The following is a 20,539-nucleotide window of genomic DNA, read 5'->3' as shown; positions in this document are numbered from 1 at the left end:
TATTTCATGTGTAATTTGTAGTTGGTACTTTTTCTTTGCCTGTTCATTCACATTTAATTCACATGGATTCTGCAAAAGTAAAAGCTACAAACAATGGAATCCTTTTGGTATTTTTTTCATTTGGGCCTCTTTTAGAAAATTTAGTCATTTTGGATTATATTCCTCCACAGGAATTACAACACTGTGAGGCTAGTCACATTTCATGAAAGTGCGAATTTAACTCACATTAGGCATTACCTTGTGAGCAATGTCTAAGGTTATCTCCTTGTGGCTGAAGTGAACACCCAAAGAGCACAGCTTGAGGAACTCAGAACATGTGGGAAAATAAATAAATGAAGGAACTGAATAAAACCTCTTCAGCATGCATCAAAAATGATCAAGTGCATAACTGGAAAATAGCGATCAACATGGTGATCTTGGCCTGAACATTGTTTTGCTTTTTTGAGTGATTTATTGAAGAGGTATTTTTTGAGAAATGCTCCAAAAGGATAATCTAAACTGAAAAAAATTCCAGCACTTGACACAGTGATAATATCAGTTAGGCTGCAATGAGATTGACAATATTTGTATTTGTATAGAAGCCATTGAAACAGTGAGGCAATGATCTCTCTGTTACTTTAAACATTTGTTGGACAGAAACTTTGAGAGCTGTGTTGGGACTGTCTCCAGTAATCATAGTAAGAAGTCTCACAAAACCAGATTAAAGTCCAACAGGTTTATTTGTTGGCACAAGCCACAAGCTTTCAGAGCGCTGTTCCTTCATCAGTTGAGTGGGAGTTCTGTTCACAAACAGGGCATTTAAAGACACAAACTCAATTTACAAAATAATGGTTGGAATGCGAGTCTTTACAGGTAATAAAGTCTTAAAGGTACAGACAATGTGAGTGGAGAGAGGGTTAAGCACAGGTTAAGAGAACTGTATATTGTCTCTAGCTAGGACAGTTAGAGATTTTGCAAGCCCAGGCAGGTTGTGGGGGTTACAGATAGTGTGACATGAACCCAAGATCCCCGTTGAAGCTGTCCTCATGTGTGCGGAACTTGGCTATCAGTTTCTGCTCAGCAATTCTGCGTTGTCATGTGTCACGAAGACCGTCTTGGAGAACACTTACCCTAAGATCAGAGGCTGAATGCCCGTGACTGCTGAAATGTTCCCCAACAGGAAGAGAACTCTCTTGCCTGGTGATTGTCGAGCGGTGTTCATTCATCCATTGTCATAGCATCTGCATGGTCTCCCCAATGTACCATGCCTTGGTACATCTTTTCTTGCAGAGTAACAGGTAGACAACATTGGCCAAGTTGCAAGAGTATGTACTGTGTATCTGGTGGATGCTGTTCCTGTTGGGGATAACTTCAGCAGTCATGGGCATTCAGCCTCTGATCTTCGGGTAAGCGTTTTCCAAGGCGGCCTTCACGACACATGACAACACAGAATCACTGACGAAAAACTGATAGCAAGTTCTGCACACGAGGACAGCCTCATCCGGGATCTTGGGTTTATGTCACATTATATGTAACCCCCATGACTTGCCTGTGCTTGCAAAATCTCTCTAACTGTGTTGGCTGGAGACAATACTCATCTTTTTAACCTATGCTAACCCTCTCTCCACTCACATTGTCTGTATCTTTAAGATTTGATTACCTGTAAAGGCTTGCATTCCAACCATTATTTTGTAAATTGAGTTTGTGTCTTTATATGCCCTGTTTGTGAACAGAACTCCCACTCATCTGATGAAGGAGCAGCGCTCTGAAAGCTTGTGGCTTGTGCTACCAAATAAACCTGTTGGAATTTAACCCGGTGTTGTGAGACGTCTTATCGTGCTTACTCCAGTCCAATGCCAGCATCTTCACATCCAGTAATTATTGCAGTGCTGAGTTCCACCTATCTTCTGGGTTCAGATATCAGCTTGTTGTGTCTTTCCAGTACTTTTAGATTTTCCATATATGTCATATTAAACACACTGGGCAGGGGATGGAGGTGAATTGTAACAAAAAGGGGGTTTGGGGCAGGAGAGAAGGTACAAAAAATCAAATCCTCAGATCTTCCTCTAATCCTCTTTTGGGTTTTAATCACGGCAGGTTAAAGGAGGAGGCAGATTGAGGAGGCAGGCTGATCTAAAATCTTGCCTTTAACTCCATTTTTATTTTTAATATGTGAAGGCCTGCTAATGTTGACAAGTAAACAAATGCAAGGAGGGTTTAATCCATGGTGCAATTACTTTTATGGCATTGCTTGTGGGCCAGGAGGAGCAAGAGTGATTCCACCAAGCCCAACAAGCAATTAGCTTGATGTTAATCCCCAAACCTTACGATGTCTGACTCTTCTTCTGAAATCAGACTTAGTCTATGTCTTCACGCTGATTTCCAGTGTGCCATTCTGGCTCTCGAACTGGAAACATGGTGAAAAATATAAGCAATTTCACTCCATTAAACTCAGCAGGACTTGCGGGAAACCCTTATCTCAAGGTTTTCAGTCCAGAATTTCTCACCCATCCACCTCCTTGCTGGCTCCAAGTAAATATCAGGAGCATCAGACTCATATAATCACTAACTATAACCATTGCATTAAAAATACCTAACAATAGGATGTGACAGCAAAAACAAAACTAAAATCTGTTGCTGGGAATAGTGTCATGACAGTAGGAAATCCTCCAGATTTTATCACTCCGTTGATTATTTCCACAACTAATCTTGCTTTTGGATGAAAACAAGCATGCACAATCTCTGGTGTTTTTAGTCATTGCTTCTTAAACTGACCATGTTCATTATTAGGGTATAATTAGTGATCTTAGCTCAACAGAAGACTCAAGCTGCCGGACAGCACCTCCGCAATGGTGCACTTGATCATTGGACCTGGTGAGGAAAGCCAACAAGGAGGGCTTGCAACAAGTGCCTATACCAGTTTCATTTACACTCCAGTACTTTTGCAAATTCATGAGTAAAATGCAGCACATAATTAGAAAATACAATTTTGTTCAGTCTGCTGATTCTGAAATGCAAAGTTACTATTTGCGGGCGGCACAGTGGCTTGCACTGCTGCTTCACAGCGCCAGGGTCCCGAGTTCGATTCCCGGCTTGGGTCACCATCTATTTGGAGTTTGCACGTTCTCCCAGTGTCTGCGTGAGTTTCCTCTGGCTCCAATTTCCTCCTGCAGTCCAAAGATGTGCGGGTTGGGTGGAATGGCCATGCTAAGTTGCCCCTTAGTGTCAAGGGGACTAGCTAGTGTAAATGCATGAGGTTGTGGGGATATGGCCTGGGTGGTGTAGACTCAATGGGCCGAATGGCCACCTTCCGCACTGTAGGAATCTATGATTCTAACTATTAGAATTAAGATAATCAGGCTTATGTAAACCTACAGATGTAAATCTTTGCTGTTTCAGTGCTCCAGAGTTCACATCCTGTCAGTTTCAGATTATTGATACCGTATAATGCACGTTGTGCCTCTGAGAAATCAAATCTACTTGGGAATTGAAGCATTCATCTCGTCTGTGCTCATTGAGAGCTACTAAAGAGACCATGGGGCTCATTTCACTCAGTCAATGTTGTTTAATAGATGTCGGCATAGCCAATTCCTATTGGCAAATGCATCATTCAATGCGATGATGTTTTCGCTAAAATTAATGCAATGGAGCACAAGACAGGACTTCAAAAGATCATTAAGTGATCATGAGGCGAGCCTCTTGCATTTACTGTGATGTTTACATTGGACAAGTTATTCAAAACTAACAATTTTAGTGCCGAGAGTTTAATCGTAACCTTAACTGAGAACATGTCCACACGAAAGTTGTTCCAGCCCCTACACTGTGAGGAAATGTACAGAGTCAGAAAGGATGTGGTTCAATATTGCTTGTTTTGCCACCTGTTCTGTTTATGCTTTGCGTATCTATTCTTTGCTTTCAGGATAAAAAAAGTTGTTGGTGAAGAATAAACAAACTTGAAGTATGATTCTATCTGGCATGATAAAGAACATTGTGATAGCTAAGTGTGTCTATTCCCATTGTTTTGTGCTGGAATGATCAGCTGATTGGGATTGATTCCTTAGAAGGTGTTTTAATGTTAAATTATGTGTATAACGTCAAATGTGTCGTAGTACCCTGGATGCCATTGTTTGTGTTCATGGCATCTGTCATGGCATTTTTGTCATAAACAAGTCAATTTGACTGAATCCAGCTCTGCTGTAAGACAGCAACAAATAAATACCACAGATAAATTCTCATCTCAAGTGCTCCCAGTCTGCAGTGAATGACATACTGCCAGCACTGCATTTTTGACCATTTCCCCTTAAAACTGGTGGTGCTCAACTAGAATCCAACTAAACTGATTCTTTTGGCAAACTCTTTTCCTGACAGCAAAAGTTTACAGATGGAATGTGCTTCTATATCAATTTTGTGACACTAATATCATTACTCATATTGTAGCAGCAGCAAAATAATTTAGCCAAAGAGACGCAAACATTATAAACAACAAATAAGGAAGCTCTAGAAGCTTGTGCCACTTACCGCTTAGTACATTGGTTATGTGTACGTAAATGTGCATCTCTCAATCGGTAAATTCCAAAGCAAAGCATGTTGTATGTTTTTAAGGCCTTGCAGAACAGGTCTCCATAACAACCACCATCCTGGGGCAGGAGAAAGGCAAAAGAGAGATAATATTAACAACATCTGAGGGCAATATTTGCACCCACCTCACTGCAGCCAACCTCCCATATCTTCTGTAAGGATGATGTGGAGATTCCGGCGTTGGACTGGGGTGGACACAGTAAGAAGTCCCACGACACCAGGTTAAAGTAACCTGGTGTTGTGAGTCATCTTACTCAGTACAGGATCATCAATTTTATGAAAACTGAAGAAGTGAAGAAGTACATTTACATGACAAAGCAGCTTCAACTGATTTTCTTGGGCTAAAAGGTGGTACAAGTGTGAATATGTGTAAACTGTGTAATGTTACAACTCTGCCAGTTAACGTGAAGCTGATCACATTGTTGAGCAACATCACCATGAGAGATACTTCCTTATTACTCTGCTAGCCACAAAATACCCACCACTTTTAAGAGTCACCATTCTTAGAGTCAAGCAAATAAATCGCTTCAAACAACACAGATGGTGAATATACATTATAAGCTATGTTGTGCAGATTAAGGCAAGTGGTGCTTTAAACTGTTTCATTTGGGTACAAACCAGGAGCAAACCGCTGAAAAGTGTGCTAGATTTACACGTGACTGATTTTGAGCCTGGGTCAAGCATTGTGTTTTTAAATCAAGTTAGCAGAAACTTAATACACACTTGGCTTAATTTTCCTCAAGCAATTCCTCCACCTTTTGCCTCAGTTGTGCCGGTCTTGGAAGAAATGTGCTGGAAATATAGCACAAGCTAGCACAGGCCCCAGGCATTGACTCTTCAACAATTTTTAATGTCGGCGAAGAGTAAAGTTTCCCTCTTCTTCATCATTCGAATTGAGCTGATGTTCAGCTGTTAGTAAGTGTTTAGCCTGGCCAGAGTGCAAAGTGAAACTTTGAGTCTTCATTGATCTAAGACAGCATCAGTCTCATCATCAACAATATGATCGAAGTTCACAGTGCAGAACGCGGCCATTTGGTCTATCGAGTCTGCACCGACCACAATCCCACCCAGGCCCTATTCCCGTAACTCCACACATTTACCCTGCTAATCCCACTGACACTAGGGCCAATCAACCTAACCTGCACATCTTTGGACTGTGGGAGGAAACTGGGGCAGGAAACCCATGCAGACACAGAGAGAATGTGCTAACTCCACACAGACAGCGACCCAAGCCGGAATTGAATCCAGGTCCCTGCCGCTATGAGGCAGCAGTGCTAACCACTGTGCCATCATGGACTCAGAATCCGGTGAAAATTTCCAAAGGTATCAATAACCCTTCGTAACACCCTGTGGTCAAAGCATTTCAAGATATTTTCTGAAGTAATCTTGGCTGAAGCACTGCCTTCAAGGATTTTTTTTGCGTGTATATATTATACAGAGCTATTACTCCCTTTAAATCTCTGAAATGATTCCTTTAGAGTACGTTACCATCTGAGTCTTTGAAAGAACAAACAACTAGAAATAACCAGCCTTTTACCTTTTTTTTCCTATTTATTATATAAAATATTTTGGTTTCAGTACTAAGCATTGACGAACATCAACATGAGAAAAGAATTACTGCCCACGACACTGAAGGAGCTGAATTAACTCTCAGTCAGAATGACATGATTGCTATAGCTCTCTGGGTTAATGACTGTATATCCATTAATGTCAATTCAGAATGCTCCCTTCACTGAAACCTTTGTGATATTCTTTTTCTATGGGATTGAACGATGATTTGATGGCAGTGAAATTAAAAACAGTAATCGGCTGTGGTGGATTGGCACTTAGAGGATCAATTCACAAGGCACATTCCAAAGCACATTTGCATTCTAATGATATTCTTTACAGAATAGAGAAAGTATCAAGTAATTGATGGCATGATGCCCCCATGTGCAGTAGCTCTTGGAAACTCCAAAATATTCATTTCTTTTACTTTAAAATAATCTCATTCTTAGTACCTTCATGTCCACCATTTCCACAAAAAAGACACAAGTGAATTAGCCTCTTGGGAAGCTATTTGCACATTTGTGTGTTCCATGCTTCACCTTTTCCCAACCCCTCCCCCTACCACCACTATATGCAGCAACTCTGGTAATACTGCATCAATGGTATATTACAAGGAAGGTAGAAATAGAAGTAATTTTCAACAGAAATATTTGCTTTGTCTCCATTCCATCCTTGTTAGAGCTGTTTCGCCATGGTAGGTGGATAGGTGGCACCGTGGTTAGCACTGCTGTCTCACAGTGCCAGGGCCCGGGTTCGATTCCTGGCTTGGGTCGCTGTCTGTGTGGAGTTTGCACATTCTCCCCGTGTCTGCGTGGGGTTTCCTCTGGGTGCTTCAGTTTCCTCCTACAGTCTGAAAGAAGTGCTGGTTTGATGCATTGACCCAAACAGGTGCCCTGGAGTATGGCGACTAGGGGAATTTCACAGTAACTTTGCAGTGTTAACATAAGCCTTATTTGTGACTAATAAGTAAACTTCAACTTTAAATTGAATACAGACTATACATCCCTCGTCCTCGACTGAATGAAATGTGCCTTCTCAATGTTCCATTCAAAAGATTAACCATTGGCTTCAAACAAAGGAACTGCAGCTTGGGAAGTCATCCTCTCAACTGTCGGACTTTCCATGCATTACAGTTAAGTTTGACATTGCCATGATACCAACTTCAATCCATTTTAGAACACAAGAAATAGGAGCAGGAGTCGACCATATAACCACTCAAATTTGTTCCACAATTCAAAACCATCATGACTAACCTACGTTAACTCTGCTTCCCATTCTATTCTCTGGCTCTTGATTCTCTTATCTCAACACCTGAGTGGGATTCACAATCCTCTGGGATAAAGAATTCCAACAATTCGTGGCCCTCTGAGCAAAGATGTTTCTTATTTCGTTCCTAAATGGCTGACTTCTTGACCTGAATTTATGACTCCTGTTTCAGATCTTGCCAGCGTCTACCCTGATAAGCCTCCTATGAATGATATTGATTTCAATAAAATTATTACTCCTGCTTCTAAACTCCAGAGAATATTGGCCCTTTCTACTCAATATCTCCTCACTGGACAACAATCTCACCCCAGGAATCAATCCAGTGAACCTTTGTTGCATTCCCTGTAAAGTAGGTATATCTTTCTTTAAGTAAGGAGACCAAAATTGTGCCACAGGTCTGGTCTCACCAAAGCTTCAGATGGTGCACAGTACATGGAGAACGGGTTGAACAGAGAGCCTGAGAGAAGCGGTTTCCAAGAAGTTTTTAACGACCGCTTTGAAAAGACAAACACAACTTCACTATTTCCACTTGGGGTGAAGGTTTCATTCAGTTGCTGCTAACTAAAAGGAAGACAGAACTGGACTAATATCTATCTACCCAACTCATATCATGCATGTGGTGGCTTGTATTGTGTGGTTCACCAGCAAAATTATTCTAATTGTCAAACAGAATTGTGAATGTAGTCTGATAAGGTACAAAAAATGTCTTCACCCAGAAAGTACCCTGTGATTGATCTTGTGCCTTTCCAGTAGGGAGACCTGTCCAACAAGCTTTGCTGGTGTACTTGGCCTCAAAAGTATAATATGATGGATCTGAACTGGTTATTATTCATTGAAAACAATCACTTTCTGTTTACAATATGTTTTCTAGTCAAGATTTCAGCTCCTGCTCCAATCACCAGTAGCATTTTTACATTCCCCATTGAGGAAACTTTAAAATGTGCTGTTTGCAATCTTTCCCTATTCTTTCTCAGTCTTGTTGGACATGATTCCAAGGCTGTCAGCTACCCACACACCTATTCTTCAACTGTGGACTCAGTAATTGAGTAGGCTACTGACTGAGAGGGCACTGCAGAGAACTCTCTCCCTGTCCTCACCAACGTCCAATAGGTTTGTGCTTTCAACATGGGCTGTGAAACAGGGATCAGATGTAGGGACTCTGAATGGTTGCTTTGCCCACCCTTAAACCAGGAGCACACAGTGACTGCTGTGTCCTTTGCAATGGCTGGTGTCCCCTTAAGTCAGCAAGTGCTCGTGTTCAAACTTGGGACATTGCTTAATTGCATAGATAAACCCCACAGTGCGTGTACCAACTGAGCCAATGGGGGTCTGGATGCATTTCTTAATCTTGGCTGAATTTATTTACTCCCATTCTAATTCTCTTGATGCCTTCTGCAACTCCATCCTCTGGCTGTCAGGGTGACAAGCCACATGCTCCCAGACCACGCTGGCTCCTTGAGGTGCCCACAGGGGAAGCTCAGTGAGATCAGTTTGCTTGTTTTCCCTTTCTCAGTGGGAGAATTGCCTGGCCTTGGCACTGCTGGTCCTTCCTGAGGTACTTCCAGGAAGAGAGTTCCATTACCAAGCCTTGTGACACATGTTTAAGCACTGACAGGGTCAGTGCAGCCAACCATCTCACATGACAAATTCATTCATAACAAACACCAGCTTATTTTTTATAGTGTTACATTATGTAGAATTTACAGAACAGAAGTAGGCTTTCTGGCCCAATAGATTGATGCTTGTGTACCTGTTCCACATGATCTTCCTCCCCAGCTACTTATCTAATGTTATCCGCTATTCCTCTCACCCTTGTGCAATTATCCAGCTTAACCTTAAACCCTGCACAACCATTTCTTTATGTTCAACTGCTTTCCATTTAACACAGTCAGGGAGATGGTGGCGTACTGAGTAAAACAACAGATTCACCTTACCCCAAGGTCTGCAAAGGGGCCATCGTACAGAGCCAACTGTGCGACTCGACACCTGTCTCTGTTTGATAGCGTTTGTGGAGTGCTGTATCCACCTCTCAAGGCATTTTCTTCAGCTAGCATTGATTCCAGCTCTGGCGTGGCTCCCCCTGTTACTAATGTCCGTATCAGAGTCAGGATATTGTCATTGAAGTATGTCTGTGGAGATAAAACAAACTCTTTAAGCGAACACTATTAAAGTCATCACCAAAGAAATTCAAATTACGCTTTCCAAGGACTTTGTGCAGTTAAAACTAACGTGCTGTCACTTCACATATTTTATCTGGGAAGTGAAAAGACAGCAGACTCCAATTACTCTGTTTTAGTTGTATGTCCCATTAGGTCCTTTCACTATATATCTTTTCTTCCACACACAAATTCAGGTCAGTTTTCTTCTAGACAGAAATTGTAATGATTAATTCCCTCTATAATTGCTGTTAGTGGCGATGCAAAGTCTCCCTCTCTCAGCGTTAACTTCACAACCAATATGAGGCAGAGAAAGATACAAAAGTAGAAGACTCTGGACAGGTTTAAAGCCTGTACGAGCTAGAGTGCCTTTTTTCCTCATCACTGATTCAGCTGGGAACAGCCTTTATGCTGAGATTGTCGCTGCACATTAACACATGTATGCTCTCACAGTCCTCTCCTGCTATCACTTCCTGCAGCTTTACGACATGAGTTGACAGAAATCAGACTTAAGTATGTATCAATTAAACATTTTGATTATTTTTTAAATAAATGGATGATGAGGGTAAAGTCCCAGGTGGTCTGGTTTAAAACACTCAAGTGTGCTGGCAAGCACAATTTATTAGGTGCATAGCTACTTCAAGATGACAGCCTGCCAGCATCTATAACCATTCCATCCTGTCAGGTAAACAATCAGTCTTAGAAATATTTACTTAATGTCAATATAATAAATTCAAGCTTCATTAAAGATGATTGTTTTAGCGAAGGAGGCACTGTCCCTTTTCAGGCCACCATGAACCTTGTTTAATACCACAGCATCTGTACAACATTACAGAATGCTCTGGTTTTCGCACAAAGTTGCTGTTGCTCCCAAAACCATTTATACTTTTGGGATCACAGGGCACAGGTCCACAGGTATCAGCAGCCCTCAGCTATTTCACCCAAGTACAACCTTTTCCAACATTTGTTTGGGGAGAGCGCTGCCAGGAGATATTTTCCCAACTGGGTGTTACACAGCTCAATTCCATCTCAACTTGGCGCCTGAGGATGCTGGTTTCCCAGTAGGAATTGCTATCTGATTAGCGGATGAGAGAACCCCAGGGCATGATCTTACCGGTTCATGCCACGCTCCCGCTGCAACAAGGTCAGAGTCTATCCAAATCTCCGTTCACTGCAGCGGGATGGGAAACTGCCACCGGCATGAACAGCCGAAAGATTCCAGCTCCGGAATTTCTTCCTAACAAGAAGCAGGCAGTAAAATTATGGTGTCAAACAATTGTCCTGGTTTATTAGGTAACAACCTTGGTTGGGTGGGGGAGTGGTTGCAGGGAAACAACAATCCTTTAAAAGCTGCTTACTTAGTTACTCTTTATTTCATTATTCTGCTGCTAAATTAAAGATATGTCAGGTGAAAGTACAAAGTCCAACTGTTGCCAGCTATACAGGTCAGTGAGAGTTTAATTGCTGCTTGGGTAAAAGATGCACAGAAGCAACCAAGCATTAAATAACTTGAAAAACAAAAATAGAATCAAAGATTCCATTGGACTGAAGTGTTTGGTGTGTAATATACATGTTAAGACTACTGGGCTCTGCTTTTGACCAACTTTTTAAAGGAGGCTGTCACACTCTCAGAAGATCAGACCTCTGATTTTAACCTTAGGGCACAATCATGGTGGATGTGGGTGTGTGGAGTGCAGAGGGAAAACCCTGTGGAGAGTTCATTATGAGGCCAAGGCCATTTTTAGTTCGGGCCTCTTTTAGACAGTGCAGCAGCAATGACTTCTGCCAAAACCAGTGAAAATGATATCAGAGACAGCAGGTAGGAGTGGAAAATCAGATTGGAGATCTGTGATAATCTGGAGATCAAAGGGAACACCCCCTGCAATAAGGGTAGTGTTGAGAGTTGAGAACGTGCTCAGGCTGGAGTCTCCAATGCACTCCCAGCAGTGAGAGGGAAGGGCAACATTTGGTGATGTACCTGCATCTCAATCTTCTGTAGTTAAAATTAGATTGTGGTGGCAATAACATCATCAAACCGCACCCTTTGAATCTCAAGTAGGCCACATTGCAGACTGCTCTTTCGGGAGGCTTTTTTGCCAAATAAAATGGGTGTTGGGTAAAAATGCATCAGGAAAATGATGGAACTGCTCCCTGACCCAACCCCAGTCAACATGTTAACTATCTGTCAGTCCAGTTCACCCTGGCCTGGTTGTGTTGAAATTGGCATTTAACACTAAATGCTGCTAACTCTGAATTCTCCAGAAATAGAAAATTCCTAACCTCAAGTTATTACAAAAAGTTTCTATTTAATTTCAAAAACACTTCAATGTTGTTCTTTTTCAAAGAGGAACTCGGGATTGTAAAATGCATCCGTTCCACAAAGCAAAACAGATCCTGTTAATCACAGTGATGCCAATCTTGCAGCACTGGTTTTTGACTCCGATGATTGATTGAGAAATGGAATAAGTAGCGTTGCAACAGAGGTATCACCATAAGCGATAGCACTGCCATCTCTTATAAGGAGAGACAGGACCTGTAGAATACAGATCTATGCTTCATTCATACACATTGCAACACTGACTGAAAACAAAATCCATTCAGAGTGGAGGGATTTTGCTAAATGATATTTATCAGTAAAGACTTATAGAAGCAAGTGGAGCTAATCATGGAAGGCAGCGGCTATCAAATGAAAAAAAAATGGGCTTAACCGATCTAAAACATAAGGGGTAATCTTTTTTCTTTTCTTTCAAATATCAGACACAATTAACTTTGATTGTAACCCAGTTCTGTCCTCCACCTCAGTCCCTCATGGGCAGGTGAGGGTCAAGGTTAAAATCCTAAAGGTCAAAATCCAAACATCAAAACTAACAAGTTCACAACCACCAAAATAATAATACTGCAGATTCAGGCACTGGGTGACAATCCTTCCAAAAGCAGGTAGGGTCCACTTAAGATTCAAAGGTCATGGTATGACAATATAAATTTAAGGTCAGAGGTGGGGTGGGGCTCCTGAAACATGGCTGGAGTACGAGACAGGTCAGAAGAGGCCCAGCTAAGTTATTAAACCTTGTTCGCCACTGAACTCCTTGTCATTTCTCTCCATGACTCTCAGTCAGTCCTCAGGCCTTCCCAGCACAGGTTTCCCCTTCACCTTGTCTTGACCGTGGGGATTTCTCAACCAATACTGCTTGCTGCATTATATATTAAAAGAAATCACCAACCTGCCTCTCCCACTTGAGGAAAGCTTGTCCAACGAAATAGACCATCTGACCTACACAGGATATCTGCTTGGTCTATTCAAAGGTCCAAAGATGTGTGGGTTTGGTTGATTGGCCATGCTAAAAATTGCTCCTTAGTGCCCTGAGATGCGTAGGTTAGAGGGATTAGCAGGTAAAATATGTAGGGATACGGAGGTAGGGTCTGGGTGGGATTGTGGTCGGTGCAGATTTGATGGGCCAAATGGCCTCTTTCTGCACTGTGGGGTTTCTATGATTCTATGATCAATGATTCTATTTGAATGAGGCTCAGGTATTAAGAGTGGCAGGGTGTCCCCATCCTTTCTGGATTCATTGACCTTTCTGTCCCGTCTCCTGTTCCAAAAAAACTGACACTTTTGTATCTGGATGAGGGACTATCAGCATAAATACTGCAAAGTGTCAGGGCATTAAATCTCCAACACCAGAAGGCTGCAAAGATTGGAGATAGAAGCATTTCAACTTTTCGCAGCTGTCAGAGGGTAACTTCCTCTTGATGGGTAGCAAGAACCTAATCTTTGAGGCTAGTGGGATATCTCAACCTGCCATTTTAAACTTTTTGTTAACTTCAATGCAGCTCAGCCACTCCACTTTTTGGTGCCAGTTGGTGCTGCAGCTTTGCTCCAGGATATTCTCTCGCAGATGGCTGCCTATTTTAAAAGGTAAGTTCAGCTGTATTATGAAACTTTTAATATATTATGCTCTTTCTTCTTATGATTGGGTCAGTGCTACAGACTCTGCTGTCACTAAAGTTCTTCTCTTCATCTGCACAGTGGATCTTTCTTTTTCACCTTCTTTCTCTTTATTTTACTTGAAATTTGTTTAGCCTTTTCTCACCCTTGATGCCAACATTTTTGGTCAGGTCTGGCAATGGGTCCTTCTGCTTCATGTATGTAACGGTGTTTTTATTCAGGCAATCTCCAAGTGTGTCTTCAATTTAGGTGCACTTCTCTCAGGGCAGGCATCAGTATCTTTAGTTTTTCAAACTCTGAAATGCCGTGGTCTCTCTCCAGCTGCTTTGAGGTTCTGGGTTTGTTCACTTAGCTGCCACATGTTGGTGTCTCAGTAAGAGTTCTGGAGACTGGTATGTTGAAACATAAACTATTTATTGTTAACCCATGACAATATATATCGCAGGTACTGCCTCTACAATAGCCCCTTCCGGATTCTGCTCCACCCTTGATTGGCAGGTGAGGGTCATGGTTAAAATCCTAAAGATCAAGATCCAAGCACCAAAACTAACAAGTTCACAGCCACCAAAACAATAATACTACTGATTGAGGCACTGGGTGACAATCCTTCCAAAAGCAGATGGGGTCCACTTAAGTTTCAAAGGTCATGGTACGATGATATCATGTGATCCTCTGCACTATATCGTGGACAGTACTGTTCTCCAGTCCCTCATTAACCCTTGCTCTGCTGAATGCCTTTATATTACAATGGCATACTCCTACCCCTTAAAGGCATACACAACACCTACAATCAGCCTTGTTGTATGCAAAAGACTTTTATAACACAGTATTGCTTCACCAACAAGAAGACAACAACTACATTAATGGTTGAGATGAGAGATGTTGGCCCTGGCTGCTTGCACCCCAGTTGCAATGCCAGCTGTACTTTGAATATTTTGTATGAAAACTGCTCACAATGGGATACAAACAAAGTGAAAATTCTACTAACGTAAAACACTTTATCAAAATACAGTATTTTCCTTGCTTCATTTTGAACAGTGCTGGAAGAAACAAACAACGTAGGTCCCACATAAATGGGTTGACTGCTAGCAGCCATCTTCATCTGCCCTTACCAACATAAGCCTGGAAATCATCTGCCATGATCTGTAATTGACAAGTACTGCCACATTTAGAGAGTTGGAACAAGTGAGATTCACCAGAAATTTCTGACGGTTGGAGAAACAAATAAGAACAAGATCACCCGATTTTATTTTGGGAACAAGCGGTGGGAAATTCAGCTCAGAGTGCTCAGCCAGTAAAAACAATGAGCAGCTCCAGGGACTGTATTGTGATTATAAGTGAATTACAGAGGCACGGCTCTTAGTGAAGCAAGCTCAGCATTAACATGTGGCAGCTATCTGTGATTTTGACAATGCTGTCAACCCGGATGATAGATGAGAGTTGTCTGTTAATCATCAACACCTTTGTTCAATGTGAAATGTTGCCTGAATGATGTTTTGTTCTAACTGTTTTTCAAAAACGAAGAAAGCGGCCAAATTGAGACATCAAACCAGCAGAGTATTTCAATGCCCAGAAATCCATATCCTCCTCGCTGGCACCTTTTAGACCACGTCAGCCAACAAAAAGCACATTGCTCCAGTGCCATACCCACAAGCCCACGTAGCATTCAAGGATTGTTATTTGGGGAACTCGGTGCTGCAGTGACCTTGTTAAGTCATCTAATGTGCTCAGTACAGCTCCATTTGATGGCAATGTATGTGAAAAGTGTGTTGACAGAAACTTCACTTGGCTGATACTGCGGCAAGTCGGACTGTCTGATCAATCTGACAGATTCATTTATAAACTTTCGCCTATTAGTGCAACTTGGATTCAACTTAAATTTGCATCTGGTGCCAGCACGGGATTTATGAATTCTCTTTTTTTTGTTGTTGTTGCATGGTACGTTACTTCACATTTCTTGCAGTGAGTGATTTAATATTGAATCTCAGGAACTGGGGATAAGGCTTTGGGAATAGTGCAGTGTTTTGTTTTTTCAAAGAAAAAATATCTCCAAAGCACATACGTTGAGTTATTTTAATATTTCACGCTCAAGTTCACAAATTAAGGACCTCTCTGCATTTTCCTTTAAAATCCACATGCATTTGTAGCCCCAGTGCTTACACACTGTATAAACTAAAGATCGTTTCTAATGCCAGAATAATGGGGCTATACTTCACAAATTGTCAGTTGCATTTACATTTATGTTAAATGGAAATGAAACCACGTCTGTTCTGCTCACTGGAGAGCTCCAAACATCGCTGATCTGAGGCTGCAGCAAATATCGAAGAATGGAGGAAGATCATATCTATTGCATCCAGTTCCTTACTATTTATGTTTTGCTTCTTTCTTTGTCTGGCTCTTGTGAGTGCACAGTTTACTCACACTACCTGGCCCTATTGGTAATTAAACAATAATAACAGTCCGTTATATAAGCACCTTTTTAAAACAAGGTCTAGGGAGGAAATGCCAGAACTGAAGTTATGCTGGCAACTAATAGCAATGGTACAGCAATTTAAGTTAGAGATGCCCAAGAGGCCAGAGTTAGACCACAGATATTGCAGGATTGTGGGGCTGGAGAAGATTACCGGAAATAGGGAGAAATGGAACCACAGAGGTATCTGAAAACAACGACGAGGGATGGAATTCTCCAGAAATTCCCGCTGAACTGCCAATGGGCCTTCACGTTGTTTGCAACACGTCTGCTACAATTGCAGTGGCGAGCAGAGTGGGAGAATTCCGGCCGACAGCTTTAAAATGGAGGCAGCATAATCAGGAGTAAATGTAGCCTGTGACCAAAGGGGTGATGGGTTAACAGGATTTATATGTGAATAAGTAGCAAAGTTTTGGATGACCTCCAGTTTACAAAGGGTAGAATGTGACAGACCGGTCACAAGCATGTTGGAATAGTAAGGTATAGAGGCAACAAAGGCAAGTATGAGGGTTTCAGCAGCAGATAAACTGAGGCAGGGATGGAGTAGGGCGATACTTCGGAGGTGGCACAGATACATTGGTTGGAAACTCATTCTGGAGGTTGAGTATGACACCAAGGTTTTGAACAGTCTGGTTCAGCCTCAGAGAGTTGAAAGAAAAGCTTAACAAGATTCTCTTTAGTGTTGTGAAATATACTTCTTGTTTTACATCTTCAATTGCTCCGCTGTCGACCATCCTTCTGTCTCTTCTTTTAAGTTGCTCCTTAAAACTTCCCTCTTGTTCAAGCTGTTGGTTCCCTGTCTGAATATTTTGTGTTAGATTTTGTCTGAGAATGCTCCTGGGATATTTTTAAAGGCAGCATATAAATGCAAGTAGTTACTGGTGTTCAGCATCCTGCGTGTGCTGGGAAAGCCCTAAATGGCTGCTGAATGAAATATTTAATGTTCAGCAAACTCAGGCCTTGTCCTGACACTTTGAGAGGATGGCTGTCAAAGGTGACTCTTCCAGCCATTACATTTCAGCTACATTGGAGCACTTAGCTAACTGTGTTCCATTATTTCAGAAATCCATTCAGTAAAAATCACCGGTTGCCTTAACTGTATTGGCTCTTATTATTTTGAAGAGATGCTTTGAAAGCTTTTGATCGTTTTCAAGGTAACCCCAGCTTTCTTATACTCAGTGCTTTATTTTGAGAAAACATGTGCCGCCCTTAAAAAAGCAGGTTTTGTTACAATCAAAAGTCTCAAAGGATCGATCCTATAGTATATTTAGCACAGTTCAAGACCACCAGAAAAAAAAACTTTACACATTAGTACTTTTATAACGAAACAGTGTTAAACTAACAGGCTAGTTAAGCTCCACAATTTGCATCAATTCTGAAGGAGCTTTGGCTTCAAGTTGAAGTGAACTGCAAACTACAACAGTGATGTAAAGTTGTCCAATTTGGACAGAGACCAGCAGTGTGAATGGGCCTTGAGGAGATGTGCCCTCACACTGCTTCAGCATCCCAGCAGCTGCACCTTAACTGCACCAGTGTGAAGGGAATTCTAAACATCTCCCTGCTGGTTCACTGACTGCCAGAGAACTTCAAAAAAAACTTGATTTCCACCTTTTAATGTGAGTGACTAACCCCGTCGGCTGTTAGTTACCATTAAAATTTAACTGGCGTTTGAATGCCTGTAAGCAGAGCTCAAGCGCTCCAGCTTCCTGGTCAAGGAACAGTGTGAAGCCAGCTGTACAACTTGCATCTGCTGATCCCTTCACACTTTGACCAGGTAATTATCGCAGGCTGCTACCTGTAATATAAAACTGCACCCATACAGACAACACTACTATTTTCTTATGAAATAAAAGGACCAGCTATACAAAACAAAATGCCTCTTAATTAATAGAAGGGATGCCTTCACTTCACGTACAGTTCTACGTTATTACTTGCAGTTTACTTCGGCTGCCTTGAAATAGAGCACACTTATTAAAACACATAGCACGCGAGATCTTCAAATGCCCAAAGGCTTGACCAAGTCCAGCTTAGCTTTGGGTTTAAAAGACCAGTGGATCTGTCTGTCAATGAGCGATTCATAAGAAAGGGTCTGTTTTTAAAAACTGCGCCTCAGATGGAACCTGTGAGTTCAAGCATAAGCAATGGAGAGAAAAGACTGATCATGAAGAAACAAAGCATATTGGCCTGCCTTTACTTACAGCACTCATTAGGGAGTCTAACACGCTGACAGCGAATGCTGTCCCGCACGCGAAAGGCTGCGTCAAATACAACTCAGTATCTGGGTCGTCATCATCATCTTGGTCCAAGAATTGAACATTCGAGTCATTCACTGGGAAGATGAAAAAGAAAGGCAACAAGTTATCAGTGTACATTGGTCAAGGGAAGGACATAAATACACGATGGGCGAATTGTACAGCAGCTTAAAGAGACTGGAAACTGTAATCTCTGAACTTTTTGCTCTAATTTATTTCATATTTCAGTGTAAAGTGCAAAGCACAAGCAAGCAAAGTAGAAGTTATTCTTGCTTTGGTAACCCCTGAACTCTGTCTTCAGAGTAAATCTAGCAAAAATAAACAGTTTGAAAGAAGGTTTGATCTGAAGTCTTGTTTTGATTTTTTCCCCCCCTCTTTTCAGCCTTCTTGTAAGAGCTGTGGAAAGAACTGTCAATCAACATGACAGAGGCTGATGAATAGGCTCAAGCTGCAGAAATGAACTGCAAGCAAAATACTATGGAAACAGCTGCAAGTACAGAACAGTGAAGTCAAAGGGCAAGAGATACTCTGTGAAAATAATAATCGTTAAAAATAAATTAGAAGGACACAACTAAGGCAGCCAACTTCAATCATAGCCAGCAAAAGAAAGACACTGACACTGGAGAAATCTCTCTCAGCCAAATGAAAAGAAGAACTGATGAGCGAAGAGAAACTGTGGACAAAAGGAGAAAGGGGCTGCTTACCCAACTCAGTTATCATTGGTATGTTGGCTCCAATGTTTTTTTCCTGACTGAATGAAACCAAAGGGAGCAATTTGCCAGGTTTAACTAATAATGAATGAGAAATTGGTAAACAGGAGAGTACAAAGACATAAGAAAGAGAACATTCAGGTAATACGTTCAAGAGGCACCAAAATTAGAGAACCAGTTCATTAAATATTTACCATTCCAAGAAACAGTTTCTAAGAACAGGTTTTAATTAAATAGGTAACAATGAAAAAATGCTTAAGCATACATTAAAGTAACAGTAAAGGTTTCTTGAACTCTTTAGGAACCACCTTTATATGTCTGTTGGTCATTGGGAAAGGTTAATTTGTACAATTATTTTTCCAATTTTCTCTTTTCCTTGAAGGCATCATGACACTTCCCACCTTACAGTATCTCACTCAAGTGGCACTTCATTGTTGAACTTGCCTGTTAATTCTGATCCTGCTTTCATTAAAGTCAATACAAGAGGCTTTGGAGAATGACCAGGGGCAGAGATACCGCCCAACTTTTCTCCTTCCTAATCATGTCAGCTGAAATTAACTGACGATACAAACCAGGAGTGCCGTTGGGATTTTTCTGCTCTGTACGAGTCTACAGGCAATATAATCACCAGGGTCTTTTTTCACCCACCAACACCACCGCCCTGCCCCCCTCCCTCCCCCTGCACCCCCCCAACTCCCCCACCACACTTCAGGAAATACAATACTTTTACAGAAAGCGCTTGTTGTCCTTGAAAGAAAAACTTCAAGAAGTTATTATTATGAAAATTACCATTGTCAGTTAGTTTCTGTCAGCAGAAATCACACATCACGTATGTATAAACAACCCCTGCCAAAAAGCGCAATATTTAATAGTCAGGTGTTCAGTGACTTGCTTCGCTACTGAGAATACAGATTGTGTGCGTCAGTTTGTGAACTTGAGAAAAATACCATGCATGCATTCACAGAGTGTGAATATTTTGGGTCAGGAATGTGCTATTTATTGTCCACACAATGGAGACAGCTCAGGGCTCAAGTTGGAGAATGATTAAGTAACGGTAGACTCATCGTAGGAAAACATGCAGAGGCCAGGACACTCATCTCTGCTTACCAAAGGAGATCTTCTGCTTTGACAGAGAGATGCTTGGCTCACGTGTCTGGGCGAGTAATTAATTTTATTTCTTCAGTTCAGGAGCCTCCTGGCTGAAGTTCAACATGGAATAGAGTGCCAACCTGAAATGTATTGGTGCTTGTGGCTGATGCCAGCTGAAGAGATGTCTGATGAGACACTGATGTTCTCCTTTTATACATTTTGGAAAACCTCTCCAACAATGTGGACAAGATTTTCTTTATTTGATCACACACTGAACTGTACGATATCCTATTATATGTCACAATGAAATGATAATTGAACAGTCACTTCATAAGTAATATTTGTTTGTGATTCAGATTAAGATGGCAGCCTTACTTGATTGGCCACATTGCTGCACATCATAAAACACAAATTTCTCTTTAGATTCAACAGGTGGCTTTCTTCAGAATTCTTTTAGTGCGGGATGAAATATTAAACTCACTGAACATTGTCAACGTCCTCGAGTGCACACGCAATCCCATTACTCCAACTTGAACACATTTTGT

The 20,539-nt window shown here is 41.5% G+C and overlaps 1 protein-coding gene across 11 annotated transcripts in view; it reads right to left on the bottom strand.

Moving 5' to 3' along the window:
* kcnma1a (potassium large conductance calcium-activated channel, subfamily M, alpha member 1a) overlaps positions 1-20,539 on the bottom strand; it is a 754,381-nt gene that overhangs the window by 26,539 nt on the left and 707,303 nt on the right. For 7 of the 11 annotated variants that reach the window (XM_080215698.1, XM_080215700.1, XM_080215704.1 and 4 more), the window contains 4 exons: positions 18,900-18,983; positions 18,142-18,272; positions 9,306-9,500; positions 4,498-4,616 (listed from right to left, as the gene is read on the bottom strand). In XM_080215698.1, coding sequence (XP_080071824.1) covers positions 4,498-4,616; positions 9,306-9,500; positions 18,142-18,272; positions 18,900-18,983 — 529 coding nt within the window. The remainder of the gene's footprint in view (positions 1-4,497; positions 4,617-9,305; positions 9,501-18,141; positions 18,273-18,899; positions 18,984-20,539) is intronic. The other 4 variants (XM_080215701.1, XM_080215702.1, XM_080215706.1 and 1 more) reach the window with 1 other exon arrangement.

This window comes from Carcharhinus amblyrhynchos, chromosome 31 (genome assembly GCF_965287045.1).
Source record: "Carcharhinus amblyrhynchos chromosome 31, sCarAmb.v2.hapA, whole genome shotgun sequence".
Taxonomy (NCBI): Eukaryota; Metazoa; Chordata; class Chondrichthyes; order Carcharhiniformes; family Carcharhinidae; genus Carcharhinus; species Carcharhinus amblyrhynchos.
Note: the sequence above shows the minus strand (reverse complement) of the source record. Positions and strands in the feature narration are given on the sequence as shown.